Source organism: Dama dama, chromosome 9 (genome assembly GCF_033118175.1).
Source record: "Dama dama isolate Ldn47 chromosome 9, ASM3311817v1, whole genome shotgun sequence".
NCBI lineage: Eukaryota > Metazoa > Chordata > Mammalia > Artiodactyla > Cervidae > Dama > Dama dama.
Genome location: NC_083689.1, coordinates 37,159,906 through 37,180,974, shown reverse-complemented (window position 1 = coordinate 37,180,974; position 21,069 = coordinate 37,159,906). Strand labels below are relative to the sequence as shown.

At 44.2% G+C, this 21,069-nt stretch overlaps 1 protein-coding gene across 4 annotated transcripts in view; it reads left to right on the top strand.

Annotated features, from left to right (window-relative positions):
- The window catches only part of TNFAIP8 (TNF alpha induced protein 8), a 139,917-nt gene that overhangs the window by 53,978 nt on the left and 64,870 nt on the right, over window positions 1–21,069 (top strand). The window contains exon 1 of one of the 4 annotated variants that reach the window (XM_061150932.1): window positions 16,510–16,610. The exons of the other annotated variants lie outside the window; for them this stretch is intronic. Coding sequence (XP_061006915.1) covers window positions 16,598–16,610 — 13 coding nt within the window. The 5' untranslated portion in view covers window positions 16,510–16,597. Of the gene's footprint in view, window positions 1–16,509; window positions 16,611–21,069 lie in introns of those variants that run through there. 4 annotated transcript variants of the gene reach the window in all.

Sequence of the window (21,069 nt, the reverse complement as noted above, 5' to 3'; positions counted from 1 at the left end):
CTCTAATTTGGAGGAATATAATGCATTTTTGTGTGGCCTTAAATTGGTTCAATGACTTCCTTGATATCATTGATAACTCTAGGGCAGATATCCTCACACTTGGCTGCATTATTTAGAATCTCCTGGCTTTCAAAAATTCAGATGCCCAGCACTCAGCCCAAATGAATTAAATCAAAATCTCATGTGGAGATGGTGGTGGGGGCAGGTAGGTGGGACTTGGAATCAGTATTTTTCAAAAGTCGTCAGGTCCTTCCAATGTGTAGCTAAGAACCAGTGCTGTAGAACAGTGTCTCTCAACCAGGAACAGTTTTATGGGCCCCCCCCTCCCTCCCAAGGATCATTAGCAATGTCTGGATATACTTTTTGATTGTCACAACTAGGGGAGGGGTCTGCTTCCTGGCATCTACTGGGTAGAAACCAGAGATGCAGCTAAATAACCTGAAATTCACAGACAGCTCTACCATAACAAAAAATCACCACGCAGAAAATGTCAATAGTACTGAGGTTGGGAAACAGCGCTCTAGAATAATCAGGCTTAAGAAATGAGATATGTCAGAGCAATGGGTAAGGCCATTGTGATGAAAGCCTAGCATGAAGAAGTTTACATTTTTGGCCTCCCAGCAAGATGAGGGAAGGGAGTGGCTCAGCAAATGCCTCTACTGTGCCTGCCGTTGCAGGAGTCTGATGGTTTGTTCCTGGCCTGTCCTTGTAGCTGGAGCATCTCCTGGATCTGATTTTTTGGACAGGCTGTCTTCTTGTGGTTCTCTAAGTTTATTACATTTGAATGGCTTGGAAGAAAACTGAAGTTAGGAAAATTAAACCTATGTAAATTAGCCAAAATAAATAATTTTTAAGTAAGCTTTTGAATTGGTTGTTTTTATATATATAAAGTTTTCTAAAATCAGAGAGTGAATCATGTGAAAGTGGTTATACATGGGCTATAAGAAATGTGATTTTATGTGCTATAGAGCTTTATTTTCTCTTCTTTCCTTTTGATTGGATATGAGGAAGGTAGGAAAGGCATTTTTAATTTTAGTGCAGTTATCGTTTGCTCTAATTCTGAGACACTCAGAAATACTTTTCTAGCAATTTCTTTCGTCTATATTTATTATATTGTATAATTAATTTAATGAACTTTATCTCCCTCTGCACATACCCAGTTTTCCAGAGCGTAACACACATAAAAGATACTTGACATAAACAAGTTGAATTTTCCTGGGTACACTTGTCAAATTTAATTGAAGTGGTGAAATTCAATATTAAATACAAACATAATATACTGAATATACTCAAAACTGTGTTTCTAAAAACCTGTGAAAATGAATAGTTAAAGCTCTTGAAGTAGCTCTGAATTCATTGATCCTTATGCAAGTGGTTGACTACCAAGTTTTTAAAAATTGTTGTCTCTTTACAGAGATTTCAAGAAATTTTAAGTAGTACCTTTAATGTTCTACATCAGCCTTTTGTACTAAAGTTAAATTCATGCTTATGAATCGGGGGTTATGTCTATAATAGTTTTTCAGTTTTTCTCTTCTTTGAGGTTGGGGGGCCCTTTTACTCCACGTAATGCAATCTATTCATTTACTAAATATTTCAGGGCCTACTATACATTAATAACTAAAATAACTTTAAAATTGTTTCAATCTAGTTTATTGCAATTTGAGGCATTATGCCAATACTATTGTGTGCTGGGTCCCTTTTACACCTAGTGATTAGAATGGTTTACATTAAGACTAGAAGAATAACAACTCAAGTATTGGCAAGAATACTCCAAATGTCTTTGTTGAAATCTCATATCCTGTTTCTTCACTGAGTTTCAGCAATGACTCCGTAATCCAAGGGATACTTTAATTTTAATCTAAAACTTTTTTTTTTGGTAGCTGTGGTTTTAAATTAATCTATAATTGCATTTTTTAAAAAGTACTCTTGGGATAGGTAAACGTTTATGTTTTTCTTCTGACTTTGGAGTTTTGTTGAATGAAGTCTGTAAAAATTAATTGAAATTTATAGTATAGCACTACTAAAAACTGGACTGCCATGAGAATCATGACAAGGTGCTTAATGACAGTTGTATTTAATAGTAAATGGACCACATTCTGCTGAGAGTCAGAGTGTGGGTATGTGGTGGATGTATGTGTTGAGGGGAGGATGTGTCCTGGGATTGGGGGACAGGATGCGTCAGAGAATTAAATTAGTGCTTAAGGATTGAATGGATCAAGCCAAACCTAGAAGGAGAAATCACCGAGAGTCATTCTGGTTTCTTAGAAACCAGGGCTATTGTAGGTAATTTGTATATCTATGGGTGTAACTTTTACTGCAGTATGTTTGACTACAATTTCATCATATTAAAGAACAACTGGGTTGATTGGTAGCCCCTGTGTAGATATTTCCTAAAATGGGGACCTGTTTGTCAATACATATAAAAAGAATTGATTTGGTTTGGGAGTATGGGAATAAGAGAGTGGAGCAAGAATTAGTCGTTTCCCAATGTTTGAAAGACATAGAGGAGGAATTAGACATGTTCTTTGTGTCCTCAACATATGGAACCAGAACCAGTGGATTGGCATGCAGGTAAATAGCTTCTGGCTCAGTTCGAGGAGTGTCCAAAAATAGCATGAACCATGGAGTTGTGAGGTATAAGATGGTTAAGTGAAGAGGTGTAGAAAGTCCCTTACAATGGAGGTTGTGAAGAAGACCATGAATGGGAAAGGAAACAGGGGATTTCAGCTGTGGATTAGTAGTGGACTTTGGATAGGATGATCTTTAAGTCCCATTCCTGTCTAGCCATTCTGTCATTTTTGGACATATTACCTCCCCTGAGTAGTGAAAAATGAAGACACCTGGCATTTGAAGGGGAATTTCAGATTCAGGGTCCTATTATTAATGGCTTTTTCTCTCCACTTTGTGCAAGTCCTCCTGCAACTAACCCCCTCTTGTACAACATCCTTTTCTTTCTCCATGTGGGAACAATCCTCATCAGTATCAGAATATGCCTTTTTGTCACTCATCTTAAAAAGCAGATGAAAGCAAATGACGCAGAGAAGAATGCACTTGTGCCAAAAATGTTAGCACATTGAGACTCAGAAAAACAAATGAAACTTCCTCAATCTGAAGTAACCTTCTAACTGTCACCCTACTTCTCTGCTCTGGGTTCCAGTGGAACTTTCCCATGGAAGTATCTCTGCATGTAATCTCCCCTTCTTACTGCCCTCTTCACCGTTCCCCTCCTCCAAAACTGCTCCTCTTAAGGTCAGCAGAGACCTCTATTTTTTTTTGGCAGGTGGTAGATCACACCACATGGATTATGGGATCTTAGTTCCCCCAACCTTGGGATGTATCCCACGTACCCTGCATTGGAAATGCAAAGTCTTAACCCCTGGACCACCAAAGAAGTTCCAGAAACCTCTGTTTTAATGAACCCTGTGGCCGCTTCTTCATCCCTTCCACCCTCAGCCTCAGCAGATTCAGCATCCTTCATCCCTCCCTCTTCCTAGAACACTTTCTAGACTTGGCTTCCCAGGCATCACAACCACGTTTTCTCCTACCTCCTTAACTTCTCCTTCCAAAGACCTTTGCTGTCCTCACACTCTCTGGGCAGTGCTTCTTTACCTGACGTGGGTAGAAAAGTGAAAGAAGGGCCAGGTCTCACTCAAGTCTGATTAACTTAGAATCTCTGGGGAAGACTCATGGGCATCAGTTTTTTTTTTTTTGTTTTTTTTTTTAATTTTATTGAAATATAATTGATTTTACAATGGTGTGTTAGTTTCAGCAAAGTGATTCAGTTTGGATTCTGAATCACTGCATATTTGGAAGAGAAATGAACAGGACAGGCTGTTGGACTAGCTGTGGAATGATGAGGGGGTCAAGATGCCACCTAAGCTTTTAGCCTGAAAGTTCAGTATACAAATATGCTGACAGAGAAGGACAAAGCCAGGGAGCCAGGGGAAGAGAAGGTTTGGGTTAGAAGAATGGCTGTGGGATCAAGCCATTTTTTGGGTTCTTTTCCTTATACGTTATTATAAGATATTGAATATAGTTCCCTGTGCTATTCAATAGGTCCTTGTTGGTTATCTCTTTTATATATGTTGTTGTTCAGTTGCTCAGCCATGTCCAACACTTTGTGACCCCATGGACTGCAGCACCCCAGGCTTCCCTGTCCTTCAACCATCTCCCAGAGCTTGCTCAAACTCTTGTCCATTGAATCAGTGATGCCATCCAACCATCTCATCCTCTGTCATCCCCTTCTCCTCCTGCCCTCAATCCTTCCTAGCGTCAGGGTCTTTTCCAGTGAGTCGGCTCTTCACATCAGGTAGCCAGAGTATTTGGAGCTTCAGCTTCAGCATCAGTCCTTCCAATGAATATTCAGGGTTGATTTCCTTTACAATTGACTGGTTTGATCTCCTTGCTGTCCAAAGGACTCTTAAAGAGTTCGCCAGCACCACAGTTCGAAGGCATCAATCCTTCGGCATTCAGCCTTATTTATTGTCCAGCTCTCTTATCCGTACCTGACTGGTGGAAAAATCATATCTTTGACTCTATGGACCTTTTTTGGCAAAGTAATGTCTCTACTTTTTAATACACTGTCTTGGTTTGTCATAGCTTTTCTTCCAAGGAGCAAGCGTCTTTTAATTTCATGGCTGCAGTCACCATCCACAGTGATTTTGGAGCCCAAGAAAATAAAGTCTGTCACTGGTTCCATTGTTTCCCCATCTATTTGCCATGAAGTGATGGGACTGGATGCCATGATCTTTGTTTTTGGAATGTTGAGTTTTAAGCCAGCTTTTTCACTCTCCTCTTTCACCTTCTCCAAGAGGCTCTTTAATTCCTCTTCACTTTCTGCCATAAGGGTAGTGTCATCTGCATATCTGAGGTTATTGATATTTCTCCCGGCAATCTTGATTCCAGCTTGTGCTTCTTCCAGCCCAGTGTTTCTTCATGATGTACTCTGCATATCAGTTAAATTAGCAGCGTGACAGTATTCAGCCTTGACGTACTCCTTTCTCAATTTGGAACCAGTCTGTCGTTCCTTGTCTGGTTCTAACTGTTGCTTCTTTACATGCATGCAGATTTTGCAGGAGGCAGGTAAGGTGGTCTGGTATTCCCATCTCTTGAAGAATTTCCCACAGTTTGTTGTGATCTACACGGTCAAAGGCTTTAACATAGTCAATGAAGCAGAAGTAGATGTTTTTCTGGAACTCTCTTGTTTTTTCTATGATCCAGCAGATGTTGGCAATTTGATCTCTAGTTCCTCTGCCATTTCTAAATCCAGCTTGTACATCTGGAAGTCCTCTGTTCATACACTGTTGAAGTGTAGCTTGAAGGATTTTGAGCATTACTTTGCTAACATGTGAAATAAGTGCAATTGTGTGGTAGATTGGATATTCTTTGGCATTGCCCTTTTTTGGGATTTTGGAATGAAAAGCATATAGTAGTGGGTCTATTTTAATTCCAAACTCCTGATTTATCCCTGCCCCTCCTTTCCCCTTTGATAACCATAAGTTGGTTCTCTAAGTCTGTGAGTCAGATTTCTGTTTTATAAGTTCATTTGTATCATTTTTTAAAGTTCCACATATAAGTGATATTATATGAAATTTGTCTTTTCTATGTCTGACTTCACTTAGGATGATAAATTCTTAAGCCCATCCACATTGATGTAAATGGCACTATTTCATTCTTTTTAATGGCTGAGTAATATTCCATTGTGTATACGTGCCACATTGTCTTTATAGGAATAGGCATCTTGATTCCACAGCCATTCTTCTAAGCAAAGCTTCTCCTCCCCTGGCTTTGTTCTTCTCTGTCAGCATATTTGTATACTGAGCTTTTGGGCTAAATGCTTAGGTGGCATCTTGACCCCTCACCATTCCACAGCTAGTCCAGCAGCCAGTCCCATTCGTTTCTCTTCCAAACATGACCATCTCAGCCCTCTCCCCTTCCCCGGCCACCACTGTTTCCCATCTGGATGGCCTCAGCGGCCTCCATGCCTCCTGCCGCACCCCTCGCCCCATCTACTTCGCAGGTCACCTGAGTACTCTCAGAAAACCCAGCAGGCTGTGTCCCTGCCTTGCTCTAAACCCCCCTGTGCCTTCCTGTCACAAGCAGTGAAGTGCACCCTCCTTACCCTGAGCCCTGGGGCTCCCCAACCTGGCCCCCCGCCCCACTCTCCAGTGTCATCTCTTACCATCCCCACTCCTCCTCTCCTGTTGGCCCACATTTCCGTGCTGCTTCCTTAGACTTTCCAGACTTGACCCTGCCTCAGAGCCCTTGCACCCACCGTAAATACCTCTGACAGACCAACAGAGTGCTACCTGCGTAACTTCATGTTTTGTGACTTCTCTGGCCTTTGGCCCCTTTTCCAGCCCCTGATCAGATCACCCTGGCTTATGTCCAGGATCTCCTGCCCTGTTTATCTCAGAACCTTCTTTCTTCTGCCTCCTCCTGTTTAGCCCCTGCCTGCTCACCGCCGACTCCAGAAATATCAAGGATGGAGAAGAAGGGGAGCAGCAGCTGGCATTTTAATGATGGGTGCACAGCCACCGTTCACTTCCTTCTTGACTGCTCAGTGCAAGTCCGTACTGCTCTTGTTTTCTTCTTCTTCTTTTTTTTTTTTTGTATTGGAGGATAATGGCTTTACAATGTTGTGGTGGTCTCTGCCATACATCAACACGAATCAGTCATGATTATATATGCCAAGTGAAATAAGTCAGAAAGAGGAAAGCAAATATCACATATTAATACATACATATAGAATCTAGAAAATTAGTACTGATGAACCTATTTATAGAGAAGAAGTGGAGATGCAGGCATAGAGAATGGTCTGGTGGACCCACTGCTCCTGTTTTCTATACGCAGTTCTCTCCTTGACCATCCACCCTCCTGATTTCCTTCTCTTCTGTCTGTCCCTTCTCAGTCTCCACTGCAGGCTCCTTCCTCTTCTTTATCCGTCCCTTAAATGTCAGTGTTTCTTAGGGTTTTGTCTGGATTCTCTGCTGTCCTCTCTTTCTTTTGGCCATGCCGTGCAGCCTGTGGGACCTTAGTTTCCCAACCAGGGTTTGAACCCAGGCCCCCTGCAGTGGAAGCGTCGGGTTTTGACCAGTGGACCACCAGGGAAGTCCCTCTGTGCCCTGCTTATTCTACTCTTTCCCTTGATGACCCCATCCATCCTGGGATATCAGAATCTCTACGTGGTAATGACTGTCAAAGATATATTTCAAGCCTAGCCTAGACTTGTCTGCCCAGTTGTAAAGTGTTTATCAATCCTTAGACATCTCACAGGCAACTCAAATGTGATGGGAAGTCAGCTGAACTTACCTTCTCTTTGCATTTTCCCCTCAGTAGTGATCTAACCGACTATCCAGAGGCCTGGAAGGCATCCTCATCTATGTCAGTCAATTGCCAATATTACCAGTTCTCCCACTCAATAGCTGTAGAAACTACACTGCCTGTCCCAGCCTACTGCCACCAACCTGAGACCAGGGCGCCACTATCATCTCTTACCTAGATTCCTTCAAGCACACTTGACGTGCCACATGCCCCCGCCTCCGTACCAGTCTGACTTCCTGTGCTCCTATTGGTCTTTACAAAATAGCCACCTGATTGTGTCATCCCCTGCTTAAGATGCCTAGTTAGAGTTTTGAGAAAGTCTAAATTTTTACATAGGTCTTATAAGATCCTTAATAACCTGTTCTCAAACTGATCGTGGCTGTTAGAATATCTTGGAAGTAATTGTCTCCTTTCCTCCCTCCTGTCATTCCGCTCATCCCCCCTCCACAGTCCTTCCTTTACCTCCTCTGGCCCCTTTGTTTATTATTCATTCTAGGGGCTACTGGGGGCACAGGAAGGCTTCAATAAATATTTGTTGAATGAATGTGGGAAGACAGAGGCCCTGGATGGTAACTGTCAGTGTCCTCCATCTCTGATTTAATTTTTCTTAAAATTTTTAAGGTTTACAGAGTAAAAAGAAAAAAAAATCTGCTTTCATGTACAATCCCATGTATATATTTCCCTCAGCTCTGTGGCTTCCAGGGGATTATTAAAAACAGAACTAAAAGAAGTATGTGGGATTCTGCTAGCAAATCATTTTCAACCTATGCTCTTTGAGTGGCCGTTAAGTGCTGAGCTTAGAAGGCTGCCAAACAGGACAGCGAACCAAACCACCTCTGTGACCCAGGGGCCAGCAGGGAGGCACGCTGGCTGAATGGGCCTTTGCGGTGAACGTTTTTCACCTTGGGCATTCCTAAGCTGGCATCAAAATACCTGAGACTTGTTGGCACTTGTCTGAATCGTTTATTACATTTTCAAACCTGTTTGGGAAGAAAGCTCACACACCACGATGTGTTTGGGGCTTGCACAGTAAATCTTATTTAAAAGAAAGAGACAAAAACGTAATCACGTTTAACCTGTAATAATATAAATGAGAGTGTTTGACTCAGTTGTAGTGAATCTCAGGAAGAATGGGGAAAGGCTCTTCCCTTAGAAGGTCCAGGTTGGCATTTCAGACTTCAGCCCCAGGGCTGGGAGCTGCCAGGCAAGCTTTCCAGGTCTCCATCCTGTCAGAACACCTGTCTCCAACTTCTTCGCTGTGAGGACCAGAGGGGCCTGACAGTCAGGACTGAGTCAGAGGGATCAGCGAGAAAGGAATGACACGCTTCCTGCCTGAAGTTCTAGGGAGTTTTGTTTTGTTGTTTTGTTTTTCTGTTTTGCTCTGGAGATTCCCTAAAAAGACAGAAGACTGCCCTGGCCATCACTGGATCAGCAGCCTTTGTTATTTACAGGAAATCTACTCTGCTATACCTTCTTGTTACTAACAGGTTTGGGTGTTTTTGTTTAATAATTTTGTTTATTTATTTATGGCTGTGCTGGGCCTTCATTGCTGTGCTGACTTTTCTCTAGTTGCGGTGTGCGGGCTTCTCACTGCAGCGACTTCTCTTGTTGTGGAGCACGGGGCGCACAGGCTTCATCAGCTGTGGCCCGCAGGGTCAGTAGTTGAGGCTTCCAGACTCTAGAGCTGAGGCTCAGTAGTTGTGGTACACGAGCTTAGTCACTCCACAACATGTGGGATCTCCCTGGATCAGGGATTGAATCTGTGTCTCCTGCATTGGGAGGTGGATTCTTTACCACTGAGCCGCCAGGGACGTCCCACTAACAGGTTTTAGAAAACCTTTTCCCCCTTATAACAAAAGCATCACATGGTAGTGTAGTATATTTACCAATTATAATTTGACAAAAAAGTGAAAAATGACAAAAAAAATAAAAAGTTACTCCTTAACTTCAGCACTCAGAAGAAAATATTTTGTGACTATAACTCCAGGTTGGTTTCTGTATGCCTATAGTTTTCTCTATAAAAATTGTATAGTAGTTCATATGCTTTCTTTTATATATTGCTTTGTAGCCTTTGTGAATAGTTTGCATGTTATTAATTACTCTCCAAAATCATTTTTAAAGACCGTATTATGTGCCATTATATAGCTATGCCATAATTCACTTCACCAATCTCCCATTTGGATAGGTGAACTGTTTTTAATCTTTACCACTGTCATGACATCGCACAACTGCCTTGCTTTTAGCAGCTGTCCACACTTGTCTCTGTTTCACTGGATGTGTTCCTGGAAGTGGTTCAAAGGACATGTGGAGTTTGAAGGTTTTGATCTTTATTGCCACTTTGCCTTCCAGACATTTGTCCTGCTTTCCATTCCCAGCACGTCACAGAAACTTCTGACCGTGCTCTGTACGGCCTGACCTCCGTGGGCCTTTCCCTGACTCCCAGCAGCTTGTTCCTTGGGCATCCATCCTGGCCCCCTCTCCTCTCCTCTCCCTGGAGCGGGCCAAGCTTGTCCTGTCTCAGCCTGGAGTGCCTGTCTTCTTGCTGCTTTTCCTGTTGTTCTTCTGGCGCTTGGCCTCTGAGGCCACCTCTGCCAGCACAGTCGCCATCAGAACCTCCTGTTCATTTCCATCCCAGCTCCTCTTGAAATCTGCCCTTTAGTTATTCATGTGTTTACTTGACTGCCACATCTTGTGTTTTATTTCCCACAATAAGCCCAGCACCTCAGTCGGTACCTGATGTTCAGTAGGTTCTGAATAAATGCGAGTTGATTTTCTTGAATGAATGAAGCAATCTCCTTTTCACCTAGGAACGTGCAGTGTCATGGGATGATGAGACGTGTATAACAGTGCCTCTCCCTTAGAGCAAACTGGGCTAAAGTTTGTAAGGAAGCTTCCAAGTCGCATAGGGAGACAGAGGAAGAGGAGCTGGCTTCAGGCATCGTAATGGGCTTCCTGGTGGCTCAGTGGCAACAAATCCGCCTGCAGTGCAGGAGATGCAGGTTCAATCCCTGGGTTGGGAAGATCCGCTGGAGGAGGAGATGGCAACCCATTCTAGTATTCTTGCCTGGGAAATCCTGTGGACAGAGGAGCCTGGCGGGCTACAATCAGCGGGGTCACAGAGTCAGACACGACTTAGCAACTAAACAACAGCAACACAGGCATCATAATGGCCTTGTGTGAACGGAGCCTTGGGAGACTGACAGTATGTTGTAGCTGATGATGGTGGAATGGACCCCAGAGGTGAAAGGAGCAGGAAGCTGAGGCCTGAGATAGGATGGGGCTTTGGGGTCGAATCAAAGGAAGGCAGAGGCACTCTGCAAGGGTCGGGAGACGTGAGAGCTTGGTGCCTGGAAGGGGCAGAGGGAGACCCATGACGACACTGAGGCTTCAACTCTGAATGGCTGGTGGGAAGATGAGATATGCAGTGCAGAAGAGAAGCTCTTTGGGGATGAATCATATGAATTTTTTTCTAGCCCATCCTTTTACTGTATCAGGGGGCATTTTCTGGATGAAACTAGCCCACGTGCCCTCCTTTGACCTGGAAGACTTTGGGTGATGAGAGGCTAGAGGTGGGGAGACAGAAATGCAGCACAGGACAGGAAACTCCGGGCTCCTGTGGCCACTCCTTATCTGGAAGAATAGGACCGCTTAGTGGGACAGGAATACAGGGCTCTCACATCTCTCCAGGGCTGAGAGGTGGTGTGCTTGGCAGTGTCTGCTCCTCGGTCACTGTGTGGCGGGAGCTTGTTTGATGTCAGCCTGCCATTCAGTCAGTTTGCTCAGTTGTGAGACTGAGGAGGATGGGGCAGAAGACAAGTGCTGACTGCCGTCCGCCTGAGCGCGGGGCTCTGGGTACCGATGGGATGAGGCCCCGAACTGGGTGATCATCCTTCCCCTGCAAATGGTCAAAACTGGTGAGTGCCTATGTTTCCTGCGGGCCAACAATCAAGGAGAAACCTTACTCAAGACAGGGTGTAATTCCTGATGGCTCACTAAACTGAAACATTTCTGAAAGTTGCGTTTTTTTCTTTTAATATAGGTTTCAAAGTAGCTACTTGGGTGAAACTACAGAATGACAAAGCTCACTGTCATCTAAAGGGGGATAGAAAGTAGAACTGCTTTAATGGTCTTCTCTGGAAAGCTGTCTTTTCAAGAAAATCTCTTCTGCCACCTTGAATGCACAGGTTTTAACAAAATCCAAATGAGAATGGGAGCAGCACAGATGGAAAGACAGCAGAACTTGGTGAAGGAGAGACTGTCCAAAGCAAGAAAGGAATCAGCGATGACTGAAAGATGATGGGATCCAGAGAGGTTAAACCAGAGAGGAAAATGATCAATTTTGGTGACAGAAGGAGATGAGAAATTCAAATTGGGGAATACCGTGTGTTGCATATTCACAAGAAATTCTTGAAATTTATAGAGAAATTTACTCTACCATTGGAGAGTTTTTCTTGGCAAATTTAGAGTTTAATTAGTTGAGTATTTTATTATGAGGGCTCATGTTCAGTTTCACACGAAGGCTTGCAGTGCAAGAATGCTATAAAATGTCAAGACTCTGTTTATCCTCAGCTCAGCAGAAAATAAACCACGGTCAAGTGCCAGCATATTTATTGCAAGAGGCACTCAGTGTTTCTGTGCTTCATAAAGTCTGCTTTAGTGTTTTCGTTGGTGGTGTGAGTGTGAAGGGAGATTTGAACCTCCTAGAACGACAGACATAAATGCTCATTCTAGAGTCCGAAGATCTGGTTGTTGACATCACTGTACTGGCAGCTGGCAGTTTATTTATTCATTTGTTTGTTTGCCTGCTTCCGAGTAACATTTTATAAAACTTCTACTTGAAACTTAGAAACACTATGTGATAGAAAAATCTGCCTTCCCACACTTATTTTTTTTATGCAGCCCATTGTCGGGAGGCTGTGAAGGGCAATCAGTGTGAGGATGGACTTGAGAAATCTGCCTCCCGACCCTCCTGCCTTGTCCCTGAGGCCAGCGCTGGCCCGCAGCAGCTGCAGTTCACATTGGTGAACTCACTGCTCTGCCTGGCCTTAAAAGGTGGGTTGCCAGGTGTTCTCTTTATTTTCCAGACAGTCCCCTATATGTGCTTTCTGGTGAACCATAACACCTTTCATGATATATGACAAGAAAAAAGCAACCAATTTGGAATAAGAGATCCTGTGTACCCGTGCTGGCCTTGCGCTGAGCAAGTATGTTACATTTATGGAGCTTGGTTTCCTCAGCTACAATTCAGGGATCACGGTGCCCACCTCCCAGGGTTTCAGGGAGAGTGAGCGAACGCAGGGAAGTCACACATACTGCTGGGCATCTGGTAGGGTTTCTCTGCTCTCCTCCAGGCATGAAGCATGCGCTCCTGTTGGCACAAGCCTTTTCAGGTAAGAGGTGACCGTTCGCTGTCTCTGTGATAGCATTCAGAAAGTGCTTCTGGAGCACTTTACCAGACTCAGGCCCTGGAATGATCTCCACTCAACCTGCCTTCTTCCCTCGCCAATGACTCCTTCCTCCTGGAAGAAGAGCCGAGGGACAAAGGGAATCAAGTCGCATCAAAGAGGAGGCTCTGTTTGTGGCACTGGTTTTAGGGAGGCCATTGAGAGGGCTGCAGTGGCAGGAATAAGACTGAAAAGGAGGGTCTAGATAGGATTGATGGTAAGAGGGGAGGGTTGAATGAAAAGAAGATAGCAGTACTCTTGGCAATCACCAGATCATGCCCTAGGGACTAGGGAGCAGATTGGGAATGCCAAGGCATGAAGGTCAAGGTGTTTCACAGACATTTCCAGTTCTGTCCTGGAGCCTATAGTGTCTGTTGAAATAAACAAATGGTGCACATTTTCATGCAGCCATAAATTGCGTTATCTTTGTGGTGATTTTGTCGAATGTACTGCTGATAAGGATGTGGGTGGCCATAGAGGAAATGTCTTTCTTGGGGTGTGTAATAAGCAGTCAATGAAACTAGGCCAGAGAGAGTGCCTGTGTTTGGAGATGGTTCTGGGTCTCATGGCTTCTCTCCTGCCCCAGCTTGCAGGGCCTTGTCGAATAATCTGCTTAACCTCTTTGAAATTGTGCTTGTCACCTGGTTTCTCTGGGTGTGGGGACAGTGAAATGATTGAAGTGATAGTGCCTTGCTGTGAGATACCCAGATAACGTGGAGAGCGTGTGCACTCAAGAGGAGAAGCTGGTTTTCTGAAAGCCCCTGTCATGTGGTTGCAGATAGATGGAGGAGAAATACGAGATACGACGCACCCAGACTTCCCTAATGAAACGGCTTATGTATTGTCACTGCGAAGCTCCGGGGTGCGTCCATCACCAGCAATGCCACTCACACTCCTGGGGTGGGGCCTGGGGGTGTTGGGGTGCTGTGCAGTACCTTGCTTCAGCTGCAGAGCTGAGCTCACCAGAAAGAGATAGAGAGCCACGCCTGCATCTGAGCACCAGTCGCCTTTGTAAGGCTGGATTGGACAGGTTCCTCCACTGCCAAGCCGTCATGCTGTTTCTAGGGCTAGAAGTTGTGGCTTCTTCCTCTTTTCCTGTCTCAGAGCAAGGATGATGCTCCGGCGTTGGGTATCTGTCACAACTGTCGACCCTTAAATCTGTCGAGAACATCCTGATTTCCTAGTTAAAGTCCTAGAGAAGCATAGGAGAGCTGCTTTCATATCTCCAAAGGCGACTGAAGTGAGTTAGATACGTTACATAAGGCTGTTCTCTGAATTTGGACTGCTCTACAAGCTCCCTGTCTTTAGCCTCTGTCTATAATTCTTCTTTCTTCCCAAATGAAGTTGGATGTAGGATGAGTAGAATTTAAAATTATAACTGCTGCGACTGCTTAAAACAGGCAAACTTTTAATAGCTTTGAACGTGTAAGACCTGGGCATTCTGGTCTCAGAGGAAGAGGAAGAGGAGGTCTTCCTCTAAAAGAGGAAGGAGGTCTCCCGACTTCCTGCCTTCTCTGTAGCCCATCCAGATGTGCTACTTTCTTTTTGGCTGCACCGTAGGGCTTGCATGATCTTAATTCCCTGACCAGGGATCGATCTCCTGGCCCCAGCAGTGAGAGTGCCGAGTCCTAACCACTGAACCTCCAGGGGATTCCATAGCTGTTTATTCCGTTACTTTATATTCTCCTGTTGTTGGAGTGCTCTTTCCAAAATCAGGGATTGGTCTCTGGGTGTGGAGGTGCCCAGCTGATGCACGAGACTCTAACGCTTGCAGCCCCCTCTGCCCTTGCCTCTCACAGTAGGGCCGCATCACTGCCTTGGTCCCTGTGTTTGGAGCCCAGGCTTGGGCTGTGGGGCCATGCTGGCCGCTGTTTTCTGTGATGCTCTGCGGTTTTCCCTCCTGCTGTCCCTGCCGGCGGCTTCACCATGCTGCCCCATCCTCTCCCCGGGGCAGTGGACAGACTGGTTCCTGGTAGCCACCTAGACATGCAGCTACCATCAAGGCCACATTGTAAGGAAATGTGAGAGCCTGGTTCCTGTGTTTAGATACAGCATTTCTGTTCTTTACATTTGGTAATTTACCCTTAGACTTGACAGTGAATCAGAGTTTGGGAAGTCTTTATGATTTAGAACCCTAAGTTTCCAGGAGGAGTTTTCTCTTGGCATCTTTGACCCTTAATCCTTGTTGAAGTTGTCATAGCATCAAGGGTCCAGTCAGAATTTGGAGAAGTAACACAAAGGAACACAAAAGGGTGTTTTCTAAAGTATAAACTTCAGACCTCTGTGAGTTAGTCACATGATAATGCAGGCTACAAAGAAATGTGTAATATGTTTGTCGGTTGGTGTTGAATTGGTATTTTTTTCCGCCTCCTCCATGAATTAATAGTAGGCATTCAGTTTTAATTCAGGTCAACAATATAATGCTTATTGCTATTCTAGCAGTGATTATGTGTCAGGCAATATGTTATTTGCATCACATGGTTCTTTTTACGTCTTGATAGCTGTTCTATGAGGTAGACGATATTATTCTCATTGGACAGAGAGCAAAATTGTTCAGAAGGTGAAGTAACTTGCAAGTCTACAAAACTAGGAAGTGGCGTGGCTGAAATTTGAACCTGACCTAGCAGACTCGAAAGCATTTGTCCATTGCCTTCCACTTGGTATGGTTCCTGCTGTGTGCAGAAACAGGCTCAAAGCAGAGTTTATTGCTGCAGAAGATAAGAATAAAGTCAAGAAACTTACCATGAAGTTGGAAGATAAGATAGATCACCATAGATCACATAAGGACAGCTGTGAGAAGATCCCAGAAAGGAAGCTCAGTTGAGGTGCTGTGGGGATTAAAGGAGGAGCCTGAGATCCTAACACCCATTTGGGATCTTTAGGAAAAGGATTCACAGAGGAGGTGCATGTGAAGTGGGTCTTGTGGGACTGGCCAAACCTTGCCTGGGGGGATGGATGAGGGAAAGACTTGTGGGTGATGATAACTGTCAAATGCCCAGGTTAATAAATAAGCCTCTAAACAGACTCTTAGAACGTACATGTGCCTGTATCTCTGTGTATGTACCTGTGCGTATTGCATGCGCATGGATGCTGGCATACATACAGTCTTTATAAAGACCTTCTATTCTCTTCAAAAGCAAAAGGCTAATGATTTTAAGTGGCAAAGTTGTCCGAACTCTGTTCTCTAGCTCTCCTGAGAACCGGAACACCTTTGAGCATCACTTACTATTAATAGACATTCATGTTTATACAGGCCAGGTAGGAATGAGTTGTTTTTGAGTTTTTTCCGGGCATCTATGATTAAGGCTGCTCCCCCCCCCCCTTTTTTTTTTTAAGTATCTGCTCCTCTTTTCTAGCATGTGGAAACATTAGACTTCCTGTTTCTGCTTGATTTTGAAACTATCTCCTGTCCTCCTATCACAGGTAATCCCTGTGTCTCTGTGTAGTTGTAGTTTACGGGTAGCAAGTACAGGCAGCAACCAGTCCGTCCCTGCTGTGGACGTGAAGACCTCTCTGGATTCACAAGGAAGAGCTACACAATGCGTTCCACTACAGGTGACGAAACCCGGCTTCCAGAATAACAAGCAAGACAACTTTTACATGACTGTTGTTGACCAGTCCCTTCCGTGCATTGGTTTGGTATGCTATGGTTGGTTTTTTGAAAGGATTGGACAAATTCTTTGAATTATTCTCAGGGAGGACTGACTCCCTGAAGGCAGTACAGATGCCGTGCGTGGGAAAGACATCGGCAGGGTGGCTATGTATGTTCCTCTGATCTATGTGACTGCTGAGACTCTGGGAAGCTGTCCTTCTGATTGATACGGGGGAAAATGCCGAAACTAGGTAAGTTAAAAAGTGCCCAGACTAATTTGGTTGTAACGCCTTTGTCGGAATCTGGCAGGATGTTCGGATGACTCAGCACCATGGTGTTGCTGTCGACAGGGAAGTAACCTTTGGTCACAGCTTTCAAGTGGTTGTGTTCAGAAAAATCACTGCTTTTCTTTTGCAAGGACTCTGGGTGTGGAGGAGCGTTAGGAGGCTAAGGGCTGTTTGAGGACTGTGGGTGGAAAAGGTGGCATCTGGAGTTTGCGTGTAGACAGTTTTCATCTCTAAACGGATGAAGGATTGAAATGCTTTAGAAATGGGGCTCTGAACCGATGGAGAACTTTTGCACATGAAGTTTCTCCTTCTCACCGTTTCTGTGTGTTTGCTGACTCTCAGACGTCTCTGGATCCCAGTCATCTGATACTGGCAGGAACACCTTGCAGAGACCTGCAAACCCAATGGTGTTTATTTGTGTTCTCCCATTATGTAGGGGTTTGGCAGAATATTGACACTGCCATTTCCTCTAACAGCCAGTAAGCAACTGGAACTCACAAACAAGGCCTTTTGTTCTTTAAAATACACCTTAGGCTTGTTTTTAGCCTTACTTAATACTTCTACAAGTAGACTTCATTTTATTTTTCTGGTAGATTGGAAAAGTTTTTAAAGATTGAAATACAGAGAACATTTCAAAATAGCTTTAAAAGTTATGTTGGTATTTACACACTCTTGTTCAAGTCTATACATCATATTTTGTTGAGGTTTATCTGAAATTTTTTGGCTCAGAAGACTTTCTAGACCTTAAATTGAATACTAGGAAGGAATTCAAACTTGGAAGACATAGATGAATGTTAATATATCTAGTTTCTTGACCCATGAATTGAACCTCTGGCAGCCATGCTATTTCATAGAGCCATGACTACCCCTGTTATATGGAGTGTGGTCACCTGCAGATCATATATGTCAAATGTACATTTGCCTTCCAGATGCCCAGAGCTGTGCATGTGATTCTCTGTCAACTTTATATATGTATATACACACATTCTATCCAGTATATAAAAATGGTTATGTGTCTGACTATATCACAGTGCATATATACAGTTGGAATCAGAGCCAGGCTTGGTTGGGAAAGTTTTGTGGGAGAAGTGAGGGGTTTTTTTTTTTTTTTTAGAGGGGGAAGTTGGGCTACATAATATATTAATACTTTGGCATAAAGAAGCAGACGTAACGATTCCAAGGCTGGAGCTAAATGCATTCATGATTAAGCATGAACCATTTAGGAGAAGATTGTAAATTACTGGTTGAAAATAGCCAGGCTAAAAAGTGAAGAGGCGGCAAGGAGATAAGTGTGGAAGAGGACAGGAGGGGATGTGTGGGAGCTTCTGTAGCCCATGTGGCTGGTAAATGTCAGCGTTGGATACCAGCACCCCAGACCACGCTGCCATCTAGTGGAACTGGCTGAAATTACTGCCTCTCCTCACTGCCGGTTAAATTAGCAAGGTGATTTCTTGACCGCAGAGAAGCTCATTTTTCTTCCCCCTGGGGATTTTAGGTGAAAAATTCGAGGAAGGAGATGGATACCAGTACGCTCCCTCAAACGGTATTAGTTTTGACTCTAGAACATGGAGCTGAGTGCCAATATAAAGAATTTCCCATAGACAACGTTTGAACGCTGTGATCTCTTTTTAAAATTAATTTTCACAGCAGTCGAGTTGCTTTACAATGTCGTGTTATTGTACACGAAGCACAAGTACAGCGAAGTGAAGCAGCCATACATACCATACACATTTATCCCCTCGTTTTTGGATTTCCTTCCCGTCTAGGTCACCACAGAGCACTGAGGAGCGTTCCTTGTACTACACACTAGGTTCTCATTAGCTATCTGCTTTATACATGATACGGCGGAGGCTGTGGTCCTGCGGAGAGTGGTGTCCACGGCCCTTCAGCTCAGAGCATGGGACATGCAGGAAGCAGCACTTGAGAGGGTCTCCAGCTGAGTGAAAGCGCGCCCATGCAGCTCTGGGCTGCTTGTTGTTTCATGTACAGGGCGACAGAGGAGAGCCCTCTGATGGCAGACACCACAGCCCACAGACCTCAGAGCTGGCGCACAGCTGTACTCCTCCTCCCCTCCCTCCCTTCCAGCCATCTGTTCAGAAAACTCACTAAATTTCTTTTCTGCATCAGGGACCCTTCCAGGTACCAGGCATACACCAGTAAACGAAGCAGAGAGAAATCCCTGCCCTTGGAGAACAGACATTCTCCTGGGAGAGACAGACAGTAAGATAAATAAGTTAAATACATAGTAGGTGGGATACTATTAAGTGCTAAGGAAGAAAAAAAAATTAAGCTGAATAGGAGGATAAAGATTGGGGGTGTGTGTAGGATTTGCAATTGTGTGTCATCACAGAGAATGTGATATTAGACTCACTTGAAAGTTGTGAGGAAGACTTATGGGTGAATATCCTGGGGAAGAGTATCCCAGAGAGAGGGCAAGCACATGCAGAGGTCCTAATGGGCAGTGGGCACAGTATTCCAGAAACAGCTAGAGTGCTGATAAGGAAAAGGACAAGAGAGAAGACAGAGAGATGGTGAAGGGCCAGATTCGGTGGCATGTTGTGGACAATTAGGGGCTTCCCAGGTGGTGCTAGTGGTGAACAGTCTGCCTACCAAAGCAGGAGATGCTGGTTGGATCAGGGAGATCCTCTGGAGGAGGGCATGGCAACCCACTCCAGTATTCTTGCCTGGAGAATCCCATGGACAAAGGAGCCTGGTAGGCTTCAGTCCATAGGGTCACAAAGAGTTGGACATGACTGAACCAACTTAGCACTCAGCACTCTGTGGACAATTATAATGAATTTGACTTTCACTAGGCATAAGATGAGAAGCTGCTTGATTTAGTCTAATATTTTCATTTTATAGATGAAATTTAGGACCAAGAAATCAAATCAGGTATCCGTGGCGATCCAGCATCATACTGCCAAAGTCGGGATGGGAGCCTGCCTCCTAACGCCCCTGCCTGCCCAGGTGGGGTGCACAGGCACACATAGGCCCAGACTTCCAAGTGCAGTGGTCTATGAGGAAGCCAAGTGCTGCTGGCTCCTCCGGCAAGTGTTTGGTTGTTCCCACAGCATGAACTACCTGCCTATAGAGGACCCACAGCAAACACAAGAAAGGATCAGGCCTCTTAACTCAGAAGAGTCCTCTGCTAAAAATGCCTGAGTGTAGAGAGAAATCCTTCAGATTTTCCCAGTGGTTAAACTCAAGAATCTACAATCTTGTAAAGCTTCCCTATATTCATTTCTAAGTAATTGGATAGAGTTAAGAAACGATTTCTGTATTCCCAAGTGTTTGATCCCAGTTCTCAGTATCACTGCTCACCATTAAAGTTAGTAAGAGTGAATATCATGGTACTTAAAAGGAATTTGAAAACAGGATTACCAGCTGAAGAGAGTGAATGGTTATCATCAAATACAGTCTGAGTTGAACTAATTTTGCCCAACATTCTTGCTTTGCTATGAGCTAATTCAAACCTTTCCCCTCCCTCTTCTTCTGTTTCCTTTAGATCTCATGACAGTTGTCCTCTGGACGCAGGCCAAGTCCTCTAATCGCACTTTCTGATGAAGGTTGGGCTAGTGCTAAGTCTAGAGGAGAATGGCTTTGTGCTGTTGTCTGCGTCATCTTGTGTCCTTTCATCATACGTGGCCTGTATCTTGTGCATAGAACGTAAGGTTGTGCCATCTTGTGGAGGGAACTAATTCATCCCTAACTCTGTCCCCCTTCTTTCATTTCTTTCCTTCTAAAACGAAGCTCCCATTATAGGTAGTGTGAAATTTATAGCACCATCTTATTTTGCATTTATATTTGTTTCCATAGTACTTTCTCTTTCACTTTGTCTCTTTTTGCCAAACATGGTAATTTCATATGTTCACTTGTGTGTGTTGTCTGTCAATGAGCATGCTCCTCATTTACTGCCCAGAATTTTATATGCATTATGGTTCTTCTTGTGCAAAAAAGAAACCCTAGTTTAGACTGGCTCATAACAAAGTGGAGTTTTTACTAGCTACATAACTGGAATGAGATTTGATTTAGTAGTCCTGTGATGTCTAGAACCCACTATGTTTTTCCCCAATCTGCCTCCTGTGGTTGGGTCTCATCCTCAGCTGACTTCTCTCATGCTGGTTAAATGTCCGCAGCAATCCTAACTGCGTGCCCACAATCCACTCGCCCAGAACTGGCTTTTGGAAATTCTATCAGGGTGACCTTTCCCAGAAGCCCCCAGCATATGTGTGATGTCTCACTGACCCAAACTGAGCCAGGTGCCCGATCTTAAACCAGTTTATCAACTAAGAAATGTGCTGTGTTGATTGGTTTAGGCTTGGGTTGCCTAAACCAGTCTTTTTGTGGTGAGGGGGATGGGATTACTAGACTGGGTGGAAATGGTCAGGGCTGAACCTGAGAGCTGGGGGCTGGGGTCAGTTTC